The 21,335-nt window shown below is 38.0% G+C and overlaps 1 protein-coding gene across 1 annotated transcript; it reads left to right on the forward strand.

The window, feature by feature from the left end:
* Nucleotides 1–843: 843 nt before the first annotated feature.
* Nucleotides 844–14,001, forward strand: LOC5569872 (apolipoprotein D). The gene is made up of 3 exons (XM_021847746.1): nucleotides 844–1,374; nucleotides 12,355–12,542; nucleotides 13,624–14,001. The coding sequence occupies exons 1-3, from the start codon at nucleotides 1,103–1,105 to the stop codon at nucleotides 13,941–13,943; spliced, it is 780 nt and encodes a 259-aa protein (XP_021703438.1). The 5' UTR covers nucleotides 844–1,102; the 3' UTR covers nucleotides 13,944–14,001.
* The last annotated feature ends 7,334 nt before the right edge of the window (nucleotides 14,002–21,335 follow it).

Raw genomic sequence — 21,335 nt, forward strand, 5'->3', positions numbered from 1 at the left:
TTTGCTTTGTAGCCACGAACTTCAACCACTCGGCTAAGGAAGAGGAGCCTTCGACGGTACTTGCTTCATGAAAATAGAACGAAAAGCTGTAGGACATAGGGTGCCGGTACCAATGGTTGTAATGTACCAGTAAATTGGCTATGGAATAAAACGTTCATTTTTCGATAAAAACGACGTGTGCTATTTTTGGTGGAAAGATCGTCTCTAGTTTAGCCGATTTGCCAAATTTTAGCTTTTTATTTTATCAAAAAGTCATATAATTAATTAAGTTTATGCAAAAAATTTGCTCCCTTGCACCAGTAGTTGCCATCGTGTTCCAGTAGTGGATCAACGGATGGGAGCAGTTTTTAAAATGGAAAGCTCCAGAGATGATCTTTATGCTTCATCTGAAAGACATTAGTTGCTGTTCCGAGGGAAAAATGTTTAACCTATGTAAAAATTTACCATTTTGTTTGAAATTCCTTGTATCATTCCCGAACGTCTACTCAAACGATTTCATGCTCAAAATATAATTGTATAACTCTTTTTATATTTTTACCTTATAGAAGAAGTTGAAATCTATCTGTTAACGCCAAAAGATCTCTGTTAAGGCTTTTCGTTATTATGTTCTGATTTTTTATTGCTTAGGTAGTCCACTAATGGCACCGGCGCCCTAGTACAGATTTTTTTTCTGGAAAACTATCAATGTTACCACGTTTTACGGTACCCGTTTTCTAACAGCATCGGAAGACGTTGTTGGCAAGTGGACAGGGAATGATAGATACCGAGACGCCGTCATATCACCCTGCACAGATCTTTGCATAATCGATGTCATTATCTATGAAGCGGGATGCCTGGATTGGTAGAACCTCGAAACGAGCCACGGAGTGACGACACACCAAGTCCGCTACGTATACTTAGTGGTGCTTCGGTGATCATAATTTCTCCTTTCTTTATCGCCTCCGGGCACGCGCGCATCCACAAACTCTATCCCCTATAAAAGTACCGGTTGGTGACACTAGTTCAACTATTTATCGGCGATTCCTGCGAGGTGACGGTTCGTTTAGTGATCAGTATTGAGTGCGCTTTTTTCGATTGAACAGTTTCATCCGCTCGAGTGAACATGGTTGAAAACTTCAAGTACAAAGTGTTGCTATTCACGGTTGTATCGTTGTGTGGCTTTGCGGGTTTGGTGGATTCGCAAATTCCAGGATTGGGAGGATGTCCGGATTACGTCCCGATTACCAAGTTCGATAGGAATAGATTTCTCGGGACGTGGTATGAAGTGGAACGATATTTTACCGTGAGTGAAGTGGCTGCAAAGTGCGTTTCGGCGACCTACGAGTTGATGCCGGATGGAAAAGTCTATGTGCGCAATGCACTTGTCAACCGATTGTGAGTATCTACCATCCATTGTTAAACTACTTCGTTTATTTAAGGCTCAAACACGTGTAACGCTTAACGGAGCCCTAATTTTATGTTTACTATACACAATTCCATCTCTCATGCAATAGTAATTATTAAATAATTTATCTAAAACATGGCGGTAGAATCTGTATATTTTAAATTATTTATCATTTCAAACATTACATTCATTTCTTATATCTGGGTGTTATGTGTTATTTGACAACACTATCATCCTAATTTGGTAAAACAAATTTAAGATTTTATTAACATTTTGTTAACAACATATTACATTTCATTTACCGTAGCAGTTCAGATTTTTCACAGGTGAGTTGATTTCACCTGCCTATAAGAAAAAAAACGTTTTCAATTTACTTAACCTAACTTAACCTAAATATATAACGCATTAATCGTGGCAATAGAAGATTGTAACGATTTTTGCCTGAAATTATTAATTATTTTATTTGACATTTGTTCCAATGTTTCAACATTGGATATTCTATGTAACTCATTTGTACTATATAAGGGACGAAGCTACAGAATCATTTTCAAAAATTTATTTTGAGTTCTCTGAAAAGCTTTTTTTTTTATTTTTTTTATTAGTATCATTCCAAACATTACATTCATTTCTTATATCTAGGTGTTCTGTGTTATCAGACAACACCATCACTGCCCATAACTGCATATTTGTAACATACGACAAAAGTAGGCATTGAGTAAATGCGATACCAAGTTTGCATTTTATCGCAGTATGGGAGGAAACTAATATTTCAAAAAATCACTAAGAATTCAAAAGTGCTTATTTGAGGCTGAAATTTTGTACAACTCATATCGCATATAAGGTGCATAGTCAGAAAAAAAATCTGATAGAAATTTCGTTGCTACTGCATTATGAGGCTCATGTACAATCTCAATGTGACTGTTATGCGGTTACAATTGCCAATGTGACAAAACAACTTGGTATTTTTTTCGAATTTTCTAGAACAATCTCACAGATTTCAGTAAGTTGATCGAAAGTATTTGCCATTTAATGACTCTCCCCGGTATCAACTCCATTTTGTCAAAAATGTCGAATGTGACTGTTTTGCAGTTATGGGCAGATCATCCTAATTTGGTAAAATAAATTTAAGATTTAATTAACATTTTGTTAACAACATATTACGTTTCATTTGCCGTAGCAGTTCAGTTTTTTTACAGGTGAGTTGATTTCACCTGCTTATAAGAGAAAAAAAAACGTTTTTAATATACTTAATCTAACTTAACCTAAACATATAACTCATTAATCGTGGCAATAGAAGATTGTAACGATTTTTGCCTGAAATTATTAATGATTGTATTTGACATTTGTTCCAATGTTGCAATATTGGATATTCTATGTAACTCATTGGTACTATACCAGGGAGGAAGCCTCAGAATCATTTTCAAAATTTTATTTTGAATTCTCTGCAAAGCTTTCTTCCTGGTATTACAACAGCTAGTCCATATTGGTACAGCATACAACATGGCTGGCATGAAAATTTGTTTGAATATCAAAAGCTTGTTCTTAAGACAAAGTTTTGATTTTCTATTAATAAGGGGATAGAGACATTTTACATATTTATTACATTTGGCTTGAATGCCCTCAATGTGATTTTTGAAAGTTAAATTCTTATCTAGCATGAGCCCTAGATACTTAACTTCATCTGACCAATTTATTGGAACCCCTCTCATCGTGACAACATGTCTACTTGAAGGTTTCATATAAAGAGCTTTTGGTTTATGTGGGAATATTATTAGTTGAATTTTGGAAGCATTAGGAGAAATCTTCCATTTTTACAAGTATGAAGAAAAAATATCCAAACTTTTTTGCAATCGACTACAGATGACACGCAGGCTTCGTCCTTTGGCTGAGAGGCCTGTGTCATCCGCAAACAAAGATTTTTGACATCCCTGGGGTAACTCAGGTAAGGGGATTTTTTTTATTAACGGACAATTTGGGCCGGAGGTTCTCCGATTTGCATGAAATTTTCATCAGAGGTAGAGCTCGTGGATACATGACCAAAAGTGAAATTCAAAAAAATTATAGTGGCCTATTTTCCCGGAAAACTCTAGATGAATTTTCACAATTTCTCTATATACCTCAAACTTTGAAAATTCATATCTCCTGAACTATGCATCGTAGAACAAAAGTTTTTTAGTGAAATCGATAGGAAATTTTCTCAGCAATCTATTAAAAATATAAAAAGAAAAACATTTTTAAGAAAATTTTTCACCATGGAGAAAATTGTCGGAAAAATAGCGAAAAAACTATCGTCTGTATCATGAAAAATTTTCAAAAAAATATTTTTTGTTTCATCAATCCATACTCTAACTTTCGTCCATAGACGCCAAAGTGGTATCTTTTACCGTTTAGGCGACAGAACTGAAAAACCGATGACCACCCGCACGCTTCCCATAGAAAAATGTGTTCTATTGTGGACCTCATAACCGTGCGCTAACGGCGACAGTAATTTACACGCATTGTAAGTGTAACATAGTAAACCATCCTTTCCTTTCCAGTCAGAAGAAGCTTTTCGTCAATCGGAGCACTCTCCTTTGGTCTGTTGGGTTTTTTGTATGTCCTTTATTCGTAACCTTTACTATTGAGACCAACAGTCTTGAATTGAAAACGATCCTAACATTTAATAATATAGGTAATAGGAACTGACCCTCAGCAAGCATGGGAAAATTCACACACTCACCCAAACGCCACCGATGAAAAATAGCAAAAATTCAGTAATAGCTGAACCGTCCTAGGCGGAGTGTAGCGTCGAAACCGATTGTGTAAAAGCGACAATCGGAAGGAACGCGAAGAGAAGTGAATACCAATACACTTGTATCTGCGAGGCACGAGTTAATGCACTTAGCATCCATTCGCCGAATGCATTGAACTGACTGAGACTACTCACTGAATCATTTCGTGGTGTGGACTGCCAGTCAGTGAACGCTCATTAGCACTCAAACTCGAATGCCATTCGAACGGAATCAGAATGTAAACAATCATTCCTGGACAAACATTTCAAAAGGGCACATCGACATTGGTAAACATTGGTTTTGCAAGCCGCTGTTGAACCCAATTCAACTCGATCACGCTCACCAATACCACTATCAGGAAGAGCTAACACCAATCTTTCTGATAGTGGGGTTAGTTTGCGTGGGCGGGCTAAAAAGGGCTCAACAGCAACGTTTTTGAAAAAGGCTCAAGACCTCTTGGGTCCTTTTCAAATGTTTGTCTTTTGTCCGTATTTTGGTATTGCATTCGACTGATCAGATGCCGTTTTTTGTTTCGCTTAGTGCTCGCCGAAGAAGCAGAATGGGCACTGGAAATTGAAACGTTCGGCTTGGTTAAAAAACGGCTTTCTCGCTCCCGACTGTGCGTGGAAGCGAGTGAGGGAAACACAATAACTGAGTGAGTGTTTCCCATGCTTGACCCTCAGAATCATATAGTTGCCAAGCAAAAAGGATATTTATGCATACATAAAGTGCTATTTGTAATTTTCTTGCTTTTTTCAAATTTTGTTCAATTTATCATATGATTAGATAATTAACTAAAAGCGCGCGAATAAATTTTCAGTTTTGTTTTCTATACAAAGTGATATATTTGATAGAAATTCTGATTGTTCCTTGGAAGAATATAGTATAGTATTTGCATGTATATAATATCAATCAACTGTATAACACTCAGGGACGCTATCTATTGTTCCATTGATGGCTGCTGTGGAATATTCCACTGCCAGTCAGCGTGCAGCCTCTACAGTTGGCGCCAATCGAACAGCGCGCCAAACTGTATTGAGAAGCGTACGCGCGTAATGAATAATTATTGTATGTTTTGTCTGGCCGTATCGTGCGCCTATATAAGGCGCACCCATTGAACTTGTAAGAATGTAGTTTCTTTCGTTTCTCCACCGAGTAGGCATGCTGCATCTCAGTGGTAATTAATCTGTTAAAGTGGAGCCGTTCGCTTGATTTGCCGTCCGTTGTATCGTAAAAGACACAACGTAGGAAAGACGTCCTGGCCGAAACAACATATTCATAAGTTTTCAAAGAAAGTGGATCTTGAGATGTGATCCTTCAAACGTTACCATAATGATTGATTGTAACAAGAACTTCCCGTGCGGCTTTCATAGAGGCTGTTAGCTTTAATACTAAATAACGTTGCTGATGAAGGGCACACAAAACACCCAACAGACCAAAGGAGAGTGCTCCGATTGACGAAAAGCTTCTTCTGACTGGAAAGGAAAGGATGGTTTACTGTGTTACACTTACCCAAAATAGAACACATTTTCCTATGGGAAGCGTGCGGGTGGTCATCGGTTTTTCAGTTCTGTCGCCTAAACGGTAAAAGATACCACTTTGGCCTCTATGGACGAAAGTTAGAGTATGGATTGATGAAACAAAAAATATTTTTTTGAAAATTTTTCATGATACAGACGATATTTTTTTCGCTATTTTTCCGACAATTTTCTCCATGGTGAAAAATTTTCCGAGAAATGTTTTTCTTTTTATATTTTTAATAGATTGCTGAGAAAATTTCCTATCGATTTCACTAAAACACTTTTGTTCTACGATGCATAGTTCAGGAGATATGAATTTTCAAAGTTTGAGGTATATAGAGAAATCGTGAAAATTCATCTAGAGTTTTCCGAGAAAATAGGCCACTATAATTTTTTTGAATTTCACTTTTGGTCATGTATCCACGAGCTTTACCTCTGGTGAAAATTTCATGCAAATCGGAGAACCTCCGGCCCAAACCTGTCCGATAATTTAAAAAAATGCCCGTAAGTCAGATGTGAAAATATTGTATAATATTGGTCCCAAAATGCTGCCTTGAGGAACACCAGCTCTTACAGGAAGTCTTTCAGATCTGGAGTTCTGATAATTAACCTGAAGTGTACGATTTGACAGATAACTTTGAATTATTCTAACAATGTATGTTGGAAAATAAAAGTTTTTCAATTTTACAATCAAACCTTCATGCCAAACACTGTCGAATGCTTTTTCTATGTCTAGAAGAGCAAGACCAGTAGAATAGCCTTCAGATTTGTTGGAACGGATCAAATTTATTACACGTTAAAGTTGATGAGTGGTCGAATGTCCATGGCGGAATCCGAACTGTTCATTGGCAAAAATTGAATTTTCGTTGATGTGGGCCATCATTCTGTTCAAAATAACCTTTTCAAAAAGTTTACTGATGGAGGAAAGCAAACTGATTGGACGATAGCTAGAAGCTTCTGCAGGATTTTTGTCTGGTTTTAAAATTGGAACAACCTTAGCATTTTTCCATTTGTCAGGAAAATATGCTAATTGAAAACATTTGTTAAATATATCAACTAAAAATGGTAAGCTACTTTCTGGAAGTTTCTTGATGAGGATGTATAAAATTCCATCATTGCCAGGAGCTTTCATGTTTTTTATTTTTTTTTTAATAATAGTTCTCACTTCTTCCAAATCAGTCTCCCAGGCATTTTCGAAAACGTTCTCTTGATTGAGAATATTTTCGAATTCCTGAGTAACTTCATTTTCAATTGGACTAGTAAGTCCTAAATTAAAATTGTGCGCACTTTCAAACTGCATAGCAAGTTTTTGAGCTTTTTCGCAATTAGTTAGTAATAATTTGTTTTCCTCTTTCAATGCCGGTATTGGCTTCAGAGGTTTTTTCAAGATTTTAGATAATTTCCAAAAGGGCTTAGAGCCGGGGTCCAATTGAGAAATTTTATTTTCAAAATTTTTGTTTCTTAATTGAACAAAACGTTTCTTGATTTCTTTCTGCAAATCCTGCCATATAATTTTCATAGCAGGATCGCGAGTGCGTTGAAATTGCCTTCTCCTCACGTTTTTAAGACGGATCAAGAGTTCAAGATCATCGTCTATAATCACGGATTCAAATTTTACTTCACATTTTGGAATTGCAATGCTTCTGGCTTCAACAATGGAATTTGTTAAAGTTTCAAGGGCATTGTCAATATCAAGTTTAGTTTCTAAAGAAATGTTAACATCAAGATTAGAGTCAACATACGTTTCATATATATATTCCAGTCGGCTCGTAAATAATTGAAAGTGGAGCTGATAGGATGGAGAGTCGCTTCATGGGATATTTGAAATGTAACAGGGACATGATCAGAATCAAAATCAGCATGAGTAATCAGTTGGCTTCAAAGATGACTAGAGTCGGTTAAGACCAAATCAATTGTAGATGGATTTCTAGAAGAGGAAAAACATGTGGGGCTATCAGGGTATTTAATTGAGAAATATCCTGAAGAGCACTCATCAAATAAAATTCTGCCGTTGGAATCACTTTGAGAATTATTCCATGACCGATGTTTGGCATTAAAGTCACCAATGACAAAAAATTTGGACTTATTGCGAGTCAATTTTCGCAAGTCAGTTTGGAGCAAATTAACTTTCTGTCCAGAGCATTGAAAAGGCAAATAGGCAGCTATGAAAGTATATTTACCAAGCTGTGTTTCAACAGAAACACCCAAAGTTTCAAAAACTTTAGTTTCAAATGACGAAAACAGTTGATGTTTTATACGCCTATGAATGATGATTGCAATCCCCCAATCAAGTCGATCATTACGATAAACAAAAAAGTTAGGATCTTTTTTTAGTTTGGATACAGGTTTTAAATAAGTTTCGGTAATAACTGCTATATGCACGTTGTTAGCTGTAAGGAAATTAAACAGCTCGTCCTCTTTACCATTCAGAAAACGAGCATTCCAATTTAAAATATTTAAATTATTGTTTGGATGCATTAGAAAAACGTAATCCAATAACAATTTGATTTGTAAATTTTACACCTAAACCTACACCTACTGCTTCAGTCATAGTGGTGGCTTTGAACATTGCATCAATCATTAGATTCAATTGTTCAGTTCGAAAATTAAAATCAGAGGCAGACATATCACTTGAAGTGGGTACATCTGATGATTTCCCATTAGAATTTTCGGTAGACGAAGAAGCGGAGTAGGAGTTACCTGTGGCGGTAGGGTTTTTTCCATTTGATTTGAAACAAGTAGAATGGGTACTCATAGTACGAATAGGGGAGGAGTTCAAATTACCTGCTACGATATCGGCAAAGGATTTACCGTGGATAGATACATTCGAAATTGAAAGATTCGAACGGCTACCCGACGGATTAAAATTAGTTTGTGAATGAGCATGATTATGATCTTCCTGATTGGTATGATTCCTAATCAAGCGATCGTTAACTGAAAAATGAGTATTGTTCGTTACCTTACCAGGCAAATTCCGGAAACGACCGTTATCGTAACGGATATTATCTTTCATCTGCCTGGCACGAGCCTCAATGACTCTCTTGCGTGAAGGGCAATTCCAAAAAAATGACTTATGATTAGCCCCGCAATTAGAGCATATGAACTTGGTGGTATCTTCCTTCACTGGACAGACGTCCTTGGCGTGAGAAGAACCTCCACAAATCATGCATTTAGCATCCATGCGACAATTTTTTGTACCATGACCCCACTTTTGGCACCGACGGCACTGAGTGGGGTTCTGGTAATTTCCTCCAGGTTTCTGGAAATGCTCCCACGTCACACGGACATCGAACATAAGTTTTGCTTTTTCTAAAGCTTTAATATTATTTAGTTCTTTTTTGTTAAAGCGAACTAAATAATATTCATGAGAAAGCCCTTTCCGAACAATACCAGATTGGGTTATCTTTTTCATAATGATTACTTGGACTGGGGAAAATCCAAGTAAATCATTAATTCCATTTTTGATCTCTTCAGGTGACTTATAGTCACTTGAGAGACCTTTCAAGACGACTTTGAACAAACGTTCAGTTTTGTCGTCATAAGTAAAAAAATTGTGCTTCTTCTCTTCAAGACGTTTGAGAAGAAGTTCGCGATCTTTAAGAGTTTCCGGCAAAACGCGACAGTCTCCTTTCTTTGCGATTTGGAAGTAAACCTTGATTCCCCTAATGGAGTTCAAGATCTCCTGCCTAAATCCCCCAAATTCGGAACAATTGACCACGATAGGCGGCGCTCTTTGCTTCCTCACTTGAATCAAAGAGCCTGGGCTAGAGGCTGCTTCGATTTGGTGTTCAGAAAATTTTTCTAAAGCATCGAACTGATTGCTCATTTCGATGCAATTATTCATTTCACCCTTGGAAGAAAGTTCGCATTCCGGGAAAACGTCCTTTCTTCCATTCTTGCCACGTTTAGTGACAGTTTTAAATCACACTTTTTGGAAGGAAGTTGTGAATTCAGAGATTCACCCTTCCTTTTGTTTGTTGTTGATACCATGTTTAGTTAATAAACGAAAGTAGACGTGGTCTTCGAGAGGTTTTTTCCCAAGACGGTGTCCAAGAAGGATTACCACCGCTAGCTTTCGCCAACGGGTCCAACGAAAAATCGAAGGCATGGGCCCAAACAAGGATCGTAAAGGGATCAATAGTAGAAAAAATAGTACTGAAAAGTACTGTTTTAGTAGCACTGAAAAGTACCGTTTTTAAGTTTAGCACTGAAAAGTACTGTGTTATTGCTTCAGGTAGTTTTTAAGAAAACTTCCAAGAGCTGAGAGAATTCATGTACGCACAGCACGAAGGTACGATGCGCACTGACTTTCGTGATGATGGTTTTAATCATAACACAGCGGAACAAAAATTACGCTTTCGCGTGTCTCAAGGATCAAAATACGTGTCTCTAGTAGATATGGGGTTGCTTTATCTGATGCCGTTCTCAGAAATGCTCCAGCATGTCACAATTTTTAGCTACAGGTCGCCAAAGTTGTATACAGCACAGTTACATACATTTTAAAGTATGATTTTTTTTAACTTTTTTGTGATCTTATTCATCAAGCACGCAAAATATGACTTTAACTTTTATTTCAGATATAATTTGGTTGAAATTTCACGATTTAATTTTGATTCAATTGATTTTTCCAAATTGCTTGCAGTCTCCATGCAAAATTCTTCGTTTCTAATATATGGCAAAATACAAAGCTTTTCTAAACCATCAAAAAATAACTTTTGAGCATCGCAAATATTTTGAACTTTGTTCGTAAGTATTGTTATACACATGAAATTTAAATTCTTTGACAAATTAAACAAAAAAATGCCATACAATCTGACAAACTTGCATACAAGTTGGCTAAAATTGTCATATTTTGCATTTTAAACAGTCAATATCTCAAAAATTAGACGTGCTACGATATTTTTGAAAACGGTAATGGATTCAGCAACCCTTAGTTTAGCAAATAGTGATATTATGGTGCTTGAGACAAGACCGTGTTCCGCAGTGTAATTTGCTCTAAGCGTTACGTCTGTTTGTTTGTCGTGGATCTTTTCGGATTGGAATTTTTCTTAACTTTCAGGGCATAGAGTATATTCGTACCTCCACAGGATATAGGAAGCCGGATCCTATTCTTAGCGCTTTTAATTCACTTTGGCTTTGATTTTTTGAAACCAACAGAGCTCATATTTGGCCACAATATCCCGGTCAACCAGTCAGTGATTTTCGATAGCGATCGATATAGATTCGTGTTGAACCGTTAGCGATCGCCATCGTTGGTCAAAGGTCTATAAAGAATTATGAAGTCTGGTTGGTCGGGATGCGTCGTACTGAAGCGTTTCTTATTGCAAAGTTTCAGACAATTCGGCGAAGAAAACCACCAGGCCAAGAGACCAGGTATGGGCAAAGTACTGTAGCAAACATTTATCACCTCTTAGCGTTAGCGTTAGCGTTAGCGTAGTTACGGTATACTTCGTAGATTGGATACTAGCAACATTCATGTTTCTTTTTAATAATCTCATCCTGACTACTTTCAAGAACAAGGCAGGGGAGTATACCTTGTTCAAATCATAAACAAGAATACTAAAAGCATGAATATCGCTATTCCCGGCCACGCCCATCTTTACCGTAACTTGGGATAGGGGAAGGAAATGTTGATGTAGCACTTACTTAATGAGAGGCCACCGACTCAGCGACACCCTCATAAGTGCTACGGAGTTGGAGGTTGGGGAAGGTATATTGTCAGGATTCGCCTAGAAAGCTGGCGATAGACCATAAATATTTGTTGTTTAAGCGTTTTCAAATTAATCTTTTGAATGCCGGCAATCAAAAGAGAAAACAATAGCTTATTTATAGTATAAATAGTATTTCGCGAAATGCTTGTCGATTGTGCAGTAATATTTTTGCTCAATAACCAGTAAAAAGCAAAACCGATCCCTCCAGGGTCATCGGATTGTATAAAACAACGATACACGTAAAAAAAAAAAAAATCACGCCTATTGAAAAACTGTACTGTGCCCATTGAAAAACTGTACTGGGTGGTACTGTATTTTCAGATAATCGAAAAACGAAAGGAAGCGCGTTCGAACTAAACACCCTAGGATAACACAGTCGGTTTTTCTGCTCAAAATTATACGAAAAGCAGAATCGATCCCTCCAGGGTCATCGAACGGTTAAAAAGCATCCACAACCGATTGTTAGTTGCGTAACATCCGCCCGGACAGAATGCGCAATCTGAGCATAATTATCAAACTCCGAAAATAACATTTTCCGTTCAAGAAACGATCAGAAGTTCTACGACGCGGACAAAAACGATCCGGAAGGCTCACAAAAGAAAAAGTATCATACTGGAACAAACTCACCGGATTGATTCTCTAAATGTATGTGCTGCCTGTCACTTCCGGATGGTTCGGTGAACTTAGGGCAGCCAAAAACCAACAGTACTGAGGACACAAATCAAACAAATCACTTTTTCACTTTTCACTATTCCATTTCTGAATGTAAAAACTGTCCTGCTTGGGCTTCACGAAGCACTACCCAGCAAGACGCTCCAAAACAGCTCCAAAACATTTATCACCTCTACATTCACATACTTCAACACAATCCTCGCAATCCGAAACAAACCATAGCAGTCCTAAATCGGTGGAAATCAGCTTGGTCTGCTTATTGCATTAATTTATATAAATTCTAATTCTACTTCCAGCAACAACGTCGAACGTATCATTTCCGGCGTTATGCAACCGGCGGGAAAGTCTAAAATCGGCCAATACGACGTCCTTTACCAGTCGTTCCCATACAACTACAACGCGTCGTTCATGGTCCTGGATACCGACTACGACAATTTTGCGGTGATCTACTCTTGCAGCACCATCGGCCCCGTCGGTCATACAGGTAAAATAACACATTTTAGGTGGTAGATGGGGTTTTTCTTTGCCGAGTGGTTAGAGTCCGCGGCTACAAAGCACTTGTGATTTCACTGGGCATACACTCAAAAAAATCCAAACGTCATTGCTACGTGAAAAATCACGTAGACCATTCCAAATTCATTTTACCTCCACTTCACCTGACTAAGATAAAGATCACTAAACCATTCATAACCACCAAATAGTGACTCGGTAATGTTTACTGAGGTTACCTATCGCACTTACGTGGAAGTCACGTAGGTGCCTAAGTTCATTTTGACATTTGTATATTGTACGTACATTCGGTGTTGAGCTCAAATCCTAAGATGGCGCCCGCTTGATTGTTGAAGAACTTCAGAAGTTGCTGCTGCTTTAAACATTGTGTAAGATTGATTTCAAGGTGAATATACTTTGAATACCGAAGAATCCCTGCATTACTTCATATTTTACACGTGATTTCTAACCTCTATCAATTATAGCACGCGAAGGCAACAACAAGACAGACCATACTCACAAAATTGGGGAAATAGGATTCAAAATGCTCAGATTGACAATAAAAATATCACAATTTTTTAAGTTTGTTTGCATCTTTCAATTGGGAATTAGTGTTCTTCCAAATCCTATTAAAAATAAGATTGTTCTTTATTACAGTTAACTTTAATGCAAAACCATCTAGGTTCTATTGAAACGCTTCGTGAAGGCTACCGGAAAATCCACGTAGCTCTTACGTTTCGCGACGGTGGAATGGACGAACTTCCAAAGTTCATGCGTTCATTCTGGGCTACCTATGATTTGCGTAGGAGCTACGTGAAAAGTGCGATGGAAAAAAATCACGTATGTTTTCACGTAACAATGACGTTTGGATTTTTTTGAGTGTAGAGTATCTCGTACTTGCCACACGATATACGAATGCAGCTTTGGCAAAGAAAGCTCTCAGTTTCTAACTGTGAAGGTGCTCATAAGAACACTAAACTGAGAAAGCAGGCTCTGTGCCAGTGAGGGCGTAAAACCAAGAAGAAGAAGAAGGAGGTAGATTTCGTCATTAATTTTCTTTCAATCACCTTCCACAGTTTCCGCCTGGGTACTGGCCCGTGAACGTCTCCCTCCCGGCCCAACTCTTCAGCGAGCGTACGGAGTGCTCGACAAATACCGCATCAATCGCACGTTCTTCGTCAAAACCATCCAGGAAGACTGCGTTGTGAGACCACCGCCTCAGCCGGCCATCGATCCGACCGAACCCAGCGTTTCCCGTAATCGGAACCACGCCCCCAGCGATCAGATTGAGACTGAAGAACAACTCATCCAGTTGAGGAAAGATCTGTTTGCCGTTCCGAGTCTGAACTACCAAGACATACAAATTGAACCGGTGGACAACGACGACAATGAATGAAACCGCCGCCGCATCAGACGAATAATTTATTTTCAAAATTAAAAGAACTGTATTTGAACCAGTTTTGTGTAATTGAGATGACCCACCCCCCGGTTGTAATAGACGTTGACCACAACGCCACCAATCATTCGATTAACCTTATGTCTGTGCCACGAAAAAGTTACGTTGTCTGTGCGTTTGGGTCATATTGACCCCAAATTCAAATTGGAATACAGTGGGATTCCGTTTTTGGCATGCTCCGTTTTTGGCATGCTCCGATTTTGGCACCCCCCGATTTTGGCAACAAAATGGATCCGTTTTTGGCAACATTTTTCAATACCATTAAAATTTGTATTTTTTTGTAAATATTATCGTGTCTGTTGCTTTAGTCATTTGAATAGCATGTCACCTCCACACCGATTACATTCCAAAGCTCCATTTTCGTCGATATTTCCCCAAATCTCACCAACTACTAAGGACTCGCGTACGCGCTTATTTACTTCAGAATGGTCATTGGTCATACATTGACAACGTTTCATGAGGCCAATAATCTCCACCAGTATTTCAAATAAAGACTCTTTTCTTAGGCATTCATATTGAGTGTCCAGCCCACTTGAGTCTGCCAGTAGGTGATACAATAAAAAACACTTTTCTTCAGATTTGGAACAGCTTGTTTGAACAAAGCACCAGCACCGACATAAGAGCATAATCTATGACTCACACAGAGTTACAATCATAAATCTTGTCTCATCTTTTTGGCTCACTGTCACTGTGGTAGCCTAATAATAATAAACTTAAAATGTTTTTTCATCAGAGACTTGAGAATTTTCAGCAACATCGCAGCGCAATTCCAAGATATTAACTCCTAGCAAAATCCTTAGCAAGATCCTGAGAACTTTATGCAAGATCCTGCGGATGCTTGGCAAGATGCTTCAGAGCTCAAGCATTTTCCCGTATATTTCTTATGAGGACCTGACGATTCCTATAAGGTTCTTGAGGTTTCATAACAGGTTCGTGTAAATTTCAGTTGATTTCATAAGGTAGGTGTAAAACATATATCAAGCTCAATGAAAAATTATTTCAAGTAAAAAATAAATTCTACAGAATTACAAGTCACATTTATGCATCAGATAGCCGTAGCGGTAAACGCACAGCTATTCAGCAAGACCAAGCTGAGGGTCGTGGGTTCGAATCCCACCGGTCGAGGATCTTTTCGGGTTGGAAATTTTCTCGACTTCCCAGGGCATAGAGTATCTTCGTACCTGCCACACGATATACACATGTAAAAATGGTCATTGGCAAAGTAAGCTCTCAGTTAATAACTGTGGAAGTGCTCATAAGAACACTAAGCTGAGAAGCAGGCTTTGTCCCAGTGGGGACGTAACGCCAGAAAGAAGAAGAAGAAGAATTTATGCATCATCTCATCTTTATGTTTGCCCTTTTGATTGCAGTCAACCGTTCATTATAAAATTCTTTACTTTATCAGAAACATAAATTGAAAGAACAATTCTAAACTTACCGAATTTTTCAAATTTTACGCTTAAGTCCAAAAGTTAAACTGATTTTAAATGTTCATTCAATTAAAAAAAGCTAATGCCGTTTTGCAATACCCAGCGCTTTTGATTCGTAAATACGTCTTTATAAGAAAACAAAAATATTTTTTCGTGTTCTTTTATAGTTTTAGGAAAATGTCTAGTTCTTGAATAATGGTCACTTATGCGATTATTAGTTTTACAAGGCCCTTTTATACAAAAATTAAATAAAGCTTCTAAATATAATTGAAGACGTTGAGGCGTAAAAACGCCACCAGAAAAACGTTTGCCAGATTTAACATTACGGGGCTATAGGTTCAAAGCATAGTATACCCCCTCGGAAAAATACTTCAAAGTGAACCTTTTCGAAGTCTCAAAGCCTTATGATTCCATAAAAATGATGTATTAACATTGTAATGATGTTTTCAAAACCAATAATTGAAAAATAAAATTTGAAATATGGATTCCGATTTTGGCACGGTTCCGTTTTTGGCAACTGAAAATTTAAACTTTGTTGCCAAAAACGGAATCCCACTGTAATTTAATTTAATTTTCGAATGCCTTTTAGAAATAATACTTAATTAAGTTATACTAAAAAATATTTAAAAGTGTCATAGAATATCGCGGATAGGGCTGACAGGAAATATAGAGATCTCTTGGCTGCAAAAATAGACCAACAAGAGACCTAATCTAAAAAGACGTCAAACAAGAGTTAGAAGAAAAAAACAAACTAAAAGATTCCAAGTGGGAGTCATCAGGAAATCTTATCAGTCATTTGTCTAAGAATATGTTTAAGACTTTTTTGCGATATTACAGCCCTTATTGCTGTAAATTATTTCGGATATTTTCCCAAAGACTTCTTCAAAAATTACTACAAACATATCTTTAAGAGTTCATTTGGTAGTTTTTCACAAACACTCTAAAGATTTCTTGCCAGAATTTCGATTAGGATACTTAAAGAATTCAGCGATTCCTAGGAATGAAGGTTGATGAATTTGTAAAAGAATTCATATAAAAGTGCTTGGAAGAATAACTGGAAAATTTTGGAGAATATTCAACAATAGTTTCTGGAAAAAATGTCTGTGGAAATTATTGAAAGTAGTACGTTGAAAAGCTCAAAAATGTTCTGAAGCGGATTCCTCTCAGCATCCCTTAAAAAACCACAGATAGAGTTTCTGAATAAATTTATATGAATGAATCGCTCGAGAAATTTTGGAAGAATCTATGAAAGAGGATCTAAAATATGACAGAAGAAACTAAAAAGAAATCCTGAAGAACCTTTGAAATAGTCGCATAATAGTCTGTTGAAAAGGTTTTTTGGAGCTTCTGGAATTTTACACCCGGAGAAAAAAAGGTTTCATAGATAAGTTTGGTGACCTTAGAGACCTTCCATTAAAATAAAGAGTTTTAAGAGACTTGTATTATCGCGTAAGAGCCTCTGAAGTTTTCACTGGAGCCTCTAGAATGTTTTACAAGAATTCATCGCAAGAAGAAAATGGTGGCCCAAGGTACAGCCAACGTACTATTTTAAAGAAAATTTCTCTAAATGTTTTCAAGATGTACCAGCCCTTTAAATTGCTCTTTGGCCATATTGACCCAAGAACACAGACAAAGGGTTAAACTGCGTCTCCACCCCCATGCCTTCGTTTTTCATTCGCTCCATTTCCGTATGAACACCCATGGAAAACAAAAATCATGCTACTGGGTAATCCGAACCATCGATCTCGTAATCGCACTTATCTCATACGTGGTGCTTTCACCTTCGCTCGTCGATTCACCACCTGTCTCTGAGGAAAATCCGCACCAACGCATTTTTCACCTCAGTGCCCAACCCAAATCTTCTTCGCTGGACCAACTGGCCCGCCGAAGCCGGAGATCAATTGTCGACGGGCCGTCAAGCGATCAAGACGTACATCTCAGAAATTAATCTTCTTCTCGTCCAAGACTTTCGGAGCGGTGACGCGTGCGAAACATCGAAGCGTGTGTTGTGATTAAAGTGTGATATTGCTTTTCCAATATAGCTATTTCCTCTGTGATTGAAGTGTGGCAGCGGGTTGCGTTGTGCATTTCATAACCCACGTGGACTGTAACAACGGACTCAGACGTGTTTTTAAATTGTGTGCGAAGAAAAACGACGAACAGTGCAAGGAAATTGGATTATTAAAGGAGCAATTAGAAACAGATTGATCGTATATTGGGTTGTTGATCTGTAGATAGAAGACAAGACATTGTTGAAATGGTGAAACTATTTTGGTAAGTTGATATATAGAAAAAAAAAAATCTGTCTATAACATCAATGCAAATCCTTGTATAAGATCTATTAAATGATAGTTTAGATCAGAGCTCCCCAACAGACAGCTCAAATTTTTTAAAACCACTCTCATATGTTGACATATATGGGGGTTATTGGGCCAGCCCTTTCAACTCGTGTAAACGAACTGAACCATCAACAACCAGCACTGGTTTATAAGTAACTACTAAGCCCTGGCGGTCCCTCCGTTTGAAGAGGACCTGATAATATGCCGAAACATATTAACAGATCCTCCGCCTGAATGCAGCCGTTTCATGAAAATCATGAACCGTTAGAGGTGTGCCAAAGTATTGGGAAGGTGATATGTTTCACAGACGAATATTATTATGGTGCACCTTCTACTTTGGCACCGTCAAACTCTGTGATCGTGGCCAGGGAGCTATGCAGAAATTTTTACATCATATCTTAGGCATTATTCTCACAGAATCTAGGGCAGAAATTTAGTTCCCGGGCTAGATTCTGACGTATTCCAGAGTTAATTTGTTTTGTATCAAATTAATGACAAATTAATCAAATACTTTTTGAGTTGATCTTGCAGAAAAATCTAAATGTACTCACTTGATGAATGAACAAATTTAAACAATTAAAAATAATTTAAATTTTTGATCAAAAACCCTTGAAATTTTAACAATTTGTTTAATTTTTTGTATGAAACCTCCCGCCAATTTTTTTTTTTTCGAATGGTTTAGCGGTACTCTGTTGGAATTCAACTAATCAAAAAATAAATAGAATCGAATGAGCTGTATGGATCAAAATCTATATTTTGAATAGTGCTCACTATGACTCGCCTAACCCTACTACATACATATACTTCACAATAAACTGCATTGGAAGATGGATCTTATCTTACTCTTGGCATCTTTGGCCCAAGGGTGTACGGGACCATATTGCGAAAAACACAAAAACATTTGGAAAAATTCGCACGTTTAACCAATCATCTTAAAACTTTTAGGGAGTAAAAAAAACATGTTATGAATATTTTCCCATGCTTGTTTTATTCAATTTCGATTCCATATCCAATAATGCACGAAATTTTCTCTTCACACTACTTATAACGTCCTGTACAATCAGAGACAAATAGAGACCTTCATGTCCCTTGCAATTGCCAAAAATTTCATGCAATCTAGAATACTTGGACGAACTTTTGGCCTTTGGACTTATCGCATCTTGCACGAAAGTTTTGGGTAGATTCAGTTTCTTCGCCACATCTCCAACTGTACTGTTAGGATTCCTGAAAGCTTGATCTAGGGGTTCCATCTCTGGCAGCGATAAACAATACCGATACAGATGCCTTTGTGCTATTCATCACCCGTCGAGCAATAACCTTCTTTTTCGCCGGATCGTCGCACAAGTTGGTTTCATCGTAGTTTACGAAATTGAAAGCAGGAATATTTTGAAGCTCTTCGTACAACCTATCAAAGTAGTAGTTTATAGAACAAGTTGCAGAATGATGATTTTTACAGCACGAGTCGACAAGCCTCGTAGGATAATTACGACGAGTGCTGTGAAAATCGAGTCACGTATAACGTTTTTTGCAATTACGTAGAAGACCACTTGAGGGTATCAGAATTTATATCGGAATGCATTCACCATTATTTTACAATTTCTGAAAAATTGTTTGGTATGATTCATTACGCAACTCAAAACAGTTGCGTAATGAGGAAGCGTTGAATAATGAATCATTACAGCACTGGTTTCAGTTGCGTAATGACTATCCCGTACTACATACATCAGTGCATGGAAGTAGACCGTTTCATAACAGATTGACTTGATGAAAAACAGCCTATTACGATGAGAAAATCCAAAAATAATTTTGGGGGTCACAGCCGAGCGATTTCTTTTAATGTTCTGGCACATCCTGTACGAAAAATCTTGCTTGTGTCTTTTAAGGAATGAATACAGTAAATCCGACCCCAGTAGTGTTATTTTTTTTTTGCGGAAAAATCCTCTACGGCTGTACGGCTTTTTTAAATTTTGCGGATCTGCTTTTTTATACGATTTTGAGCCTTCTGGCTTGTAATTCCTCACCATTTTCGTCCTGTAAACAACAGAGTTATTTTTTAGTATTCTGCAAGCGATTAGTAACTTAAATTTCAGGTCTTCACATAGTTTAGTTAAAGATAAGATCAATGTTTCTATTCGCCCCATAAGAGTGCGAATGGGAACCGATTATTGCAATTTTGACGATAACATCATAATTACCTCGGAATTTCAATGTGAAACTTAGGGAAACTCACGCCGAGGACCTGGAATCGAATCTCATCCCCAAGATAGTCACTAAAAAAATCAGTGACGACTTGCTTCGGAAGGGAAGTAAAGCCGTTGGTCCCGAGATGTACTAGCCCAGGGCTAAAAATCTCGTTAATAAAGATAGAAAAAAAAACTTGGGGAAAGTTAATAAACTAAGGAACACACTAAGTAGACAAGCTGAAAATCAAAACTAATGTATTTTTACAGACAACATTTTGGATGGTCGCAAAAACTGCGTGTTCACAATGTTTATTTACAGAAATTTTCAGAAAAATGACAGCTGTGTTGCCAGCTTAACAAACACACGAATGAGCTTGATCAGCATCTAGGTAATAAGGAAAAATATTTCCGTATGCTTTTTTAAAACACTCCTAGCATAACAGAAGTATTTCAATGAATAAGACGTTTTGTTTATATTTTTTCGCCCCATTTTACGGTACATCTAGATTTTGTTCCAATCATTATCGCGCGACACCTGAAAGGTCCATGCAACATATTCATACGCATGAATGGCGTAGTAGCTTTCTCTTTCAACAGCAGACATCGCGACGCCAGTTGCGCGCGCTTTCTCGATTCTCGCAAACCGCGCCATGGGCAATTTCTCTCTCTGGTGCACAAAGTGAAGTACATGTTGGAGTAGGCCGATCCACTGACGACCAATCAAGGAGGCTTAGAACCGAAGGTGTCAAACAGGAGTTCATTTTTATTATGGACCTATGCACGAGTTCATTTTTTGACGTTTGAGCGGTGCCGTGTTATTTACGTGACCATGGCAACGAGTGAATTCGGCAACGCTCAAACGTCAAAATAGTGAACTCGTGCATCGGTCCATTCTCAAATAAACCGTTATTAAAGCAAGACGTGTTTGCGTATTACTCTGACCATTTCCAACAGGTTATGGGCCTTATTTGGATTACAACAGAAGAATAGCAAGATCACGAACAAATGCCTAACGAAACGGTAAACCCCGGAAGTTCTGGTAGCGGCGGAAACGGAGATGGAGCTTGGGCGAACCCTACGAGCTACAGCGTATCAAGTCTGCCTGCAATACAACGTCTGCAAGGAAGGGAAAACTGGACGACCTGGAAATTTGCAGTACAGTCACTGTTCGAGCTGGAAGAGCTATGGGACGTAGTCAAGCCTACACCGGGTGCTGCTGGAGCGTTGCCGGAGCTGGATGCGAAGAAGGACAGAAGAGCGAAAGCGAAGCTTATTTTGCTGCTCGAACCTGTAAATTACGTCCATGTTCAAGAAGCGAAGTCTGCCCGCGAAGCTTGGACGTGTCTGGAAAATGCTTTTGAAGATTCAGGAACTGAACGG

This window comes from Aedes aegypti, chromosome 2 (genome assembly GCF_002204515.2).
Source record: "Aedes aegypti strain LVP_AGWG chromosome 2, AaegL5.0 Primary Assembly, whole genome shotgun sequence".
Classification (NCBI taxonomy): Eukaryota; Metazoa; Arthropoda; class Insecta; order Diptera; family Culicidae; genus Aedes; species Aedes aegypti.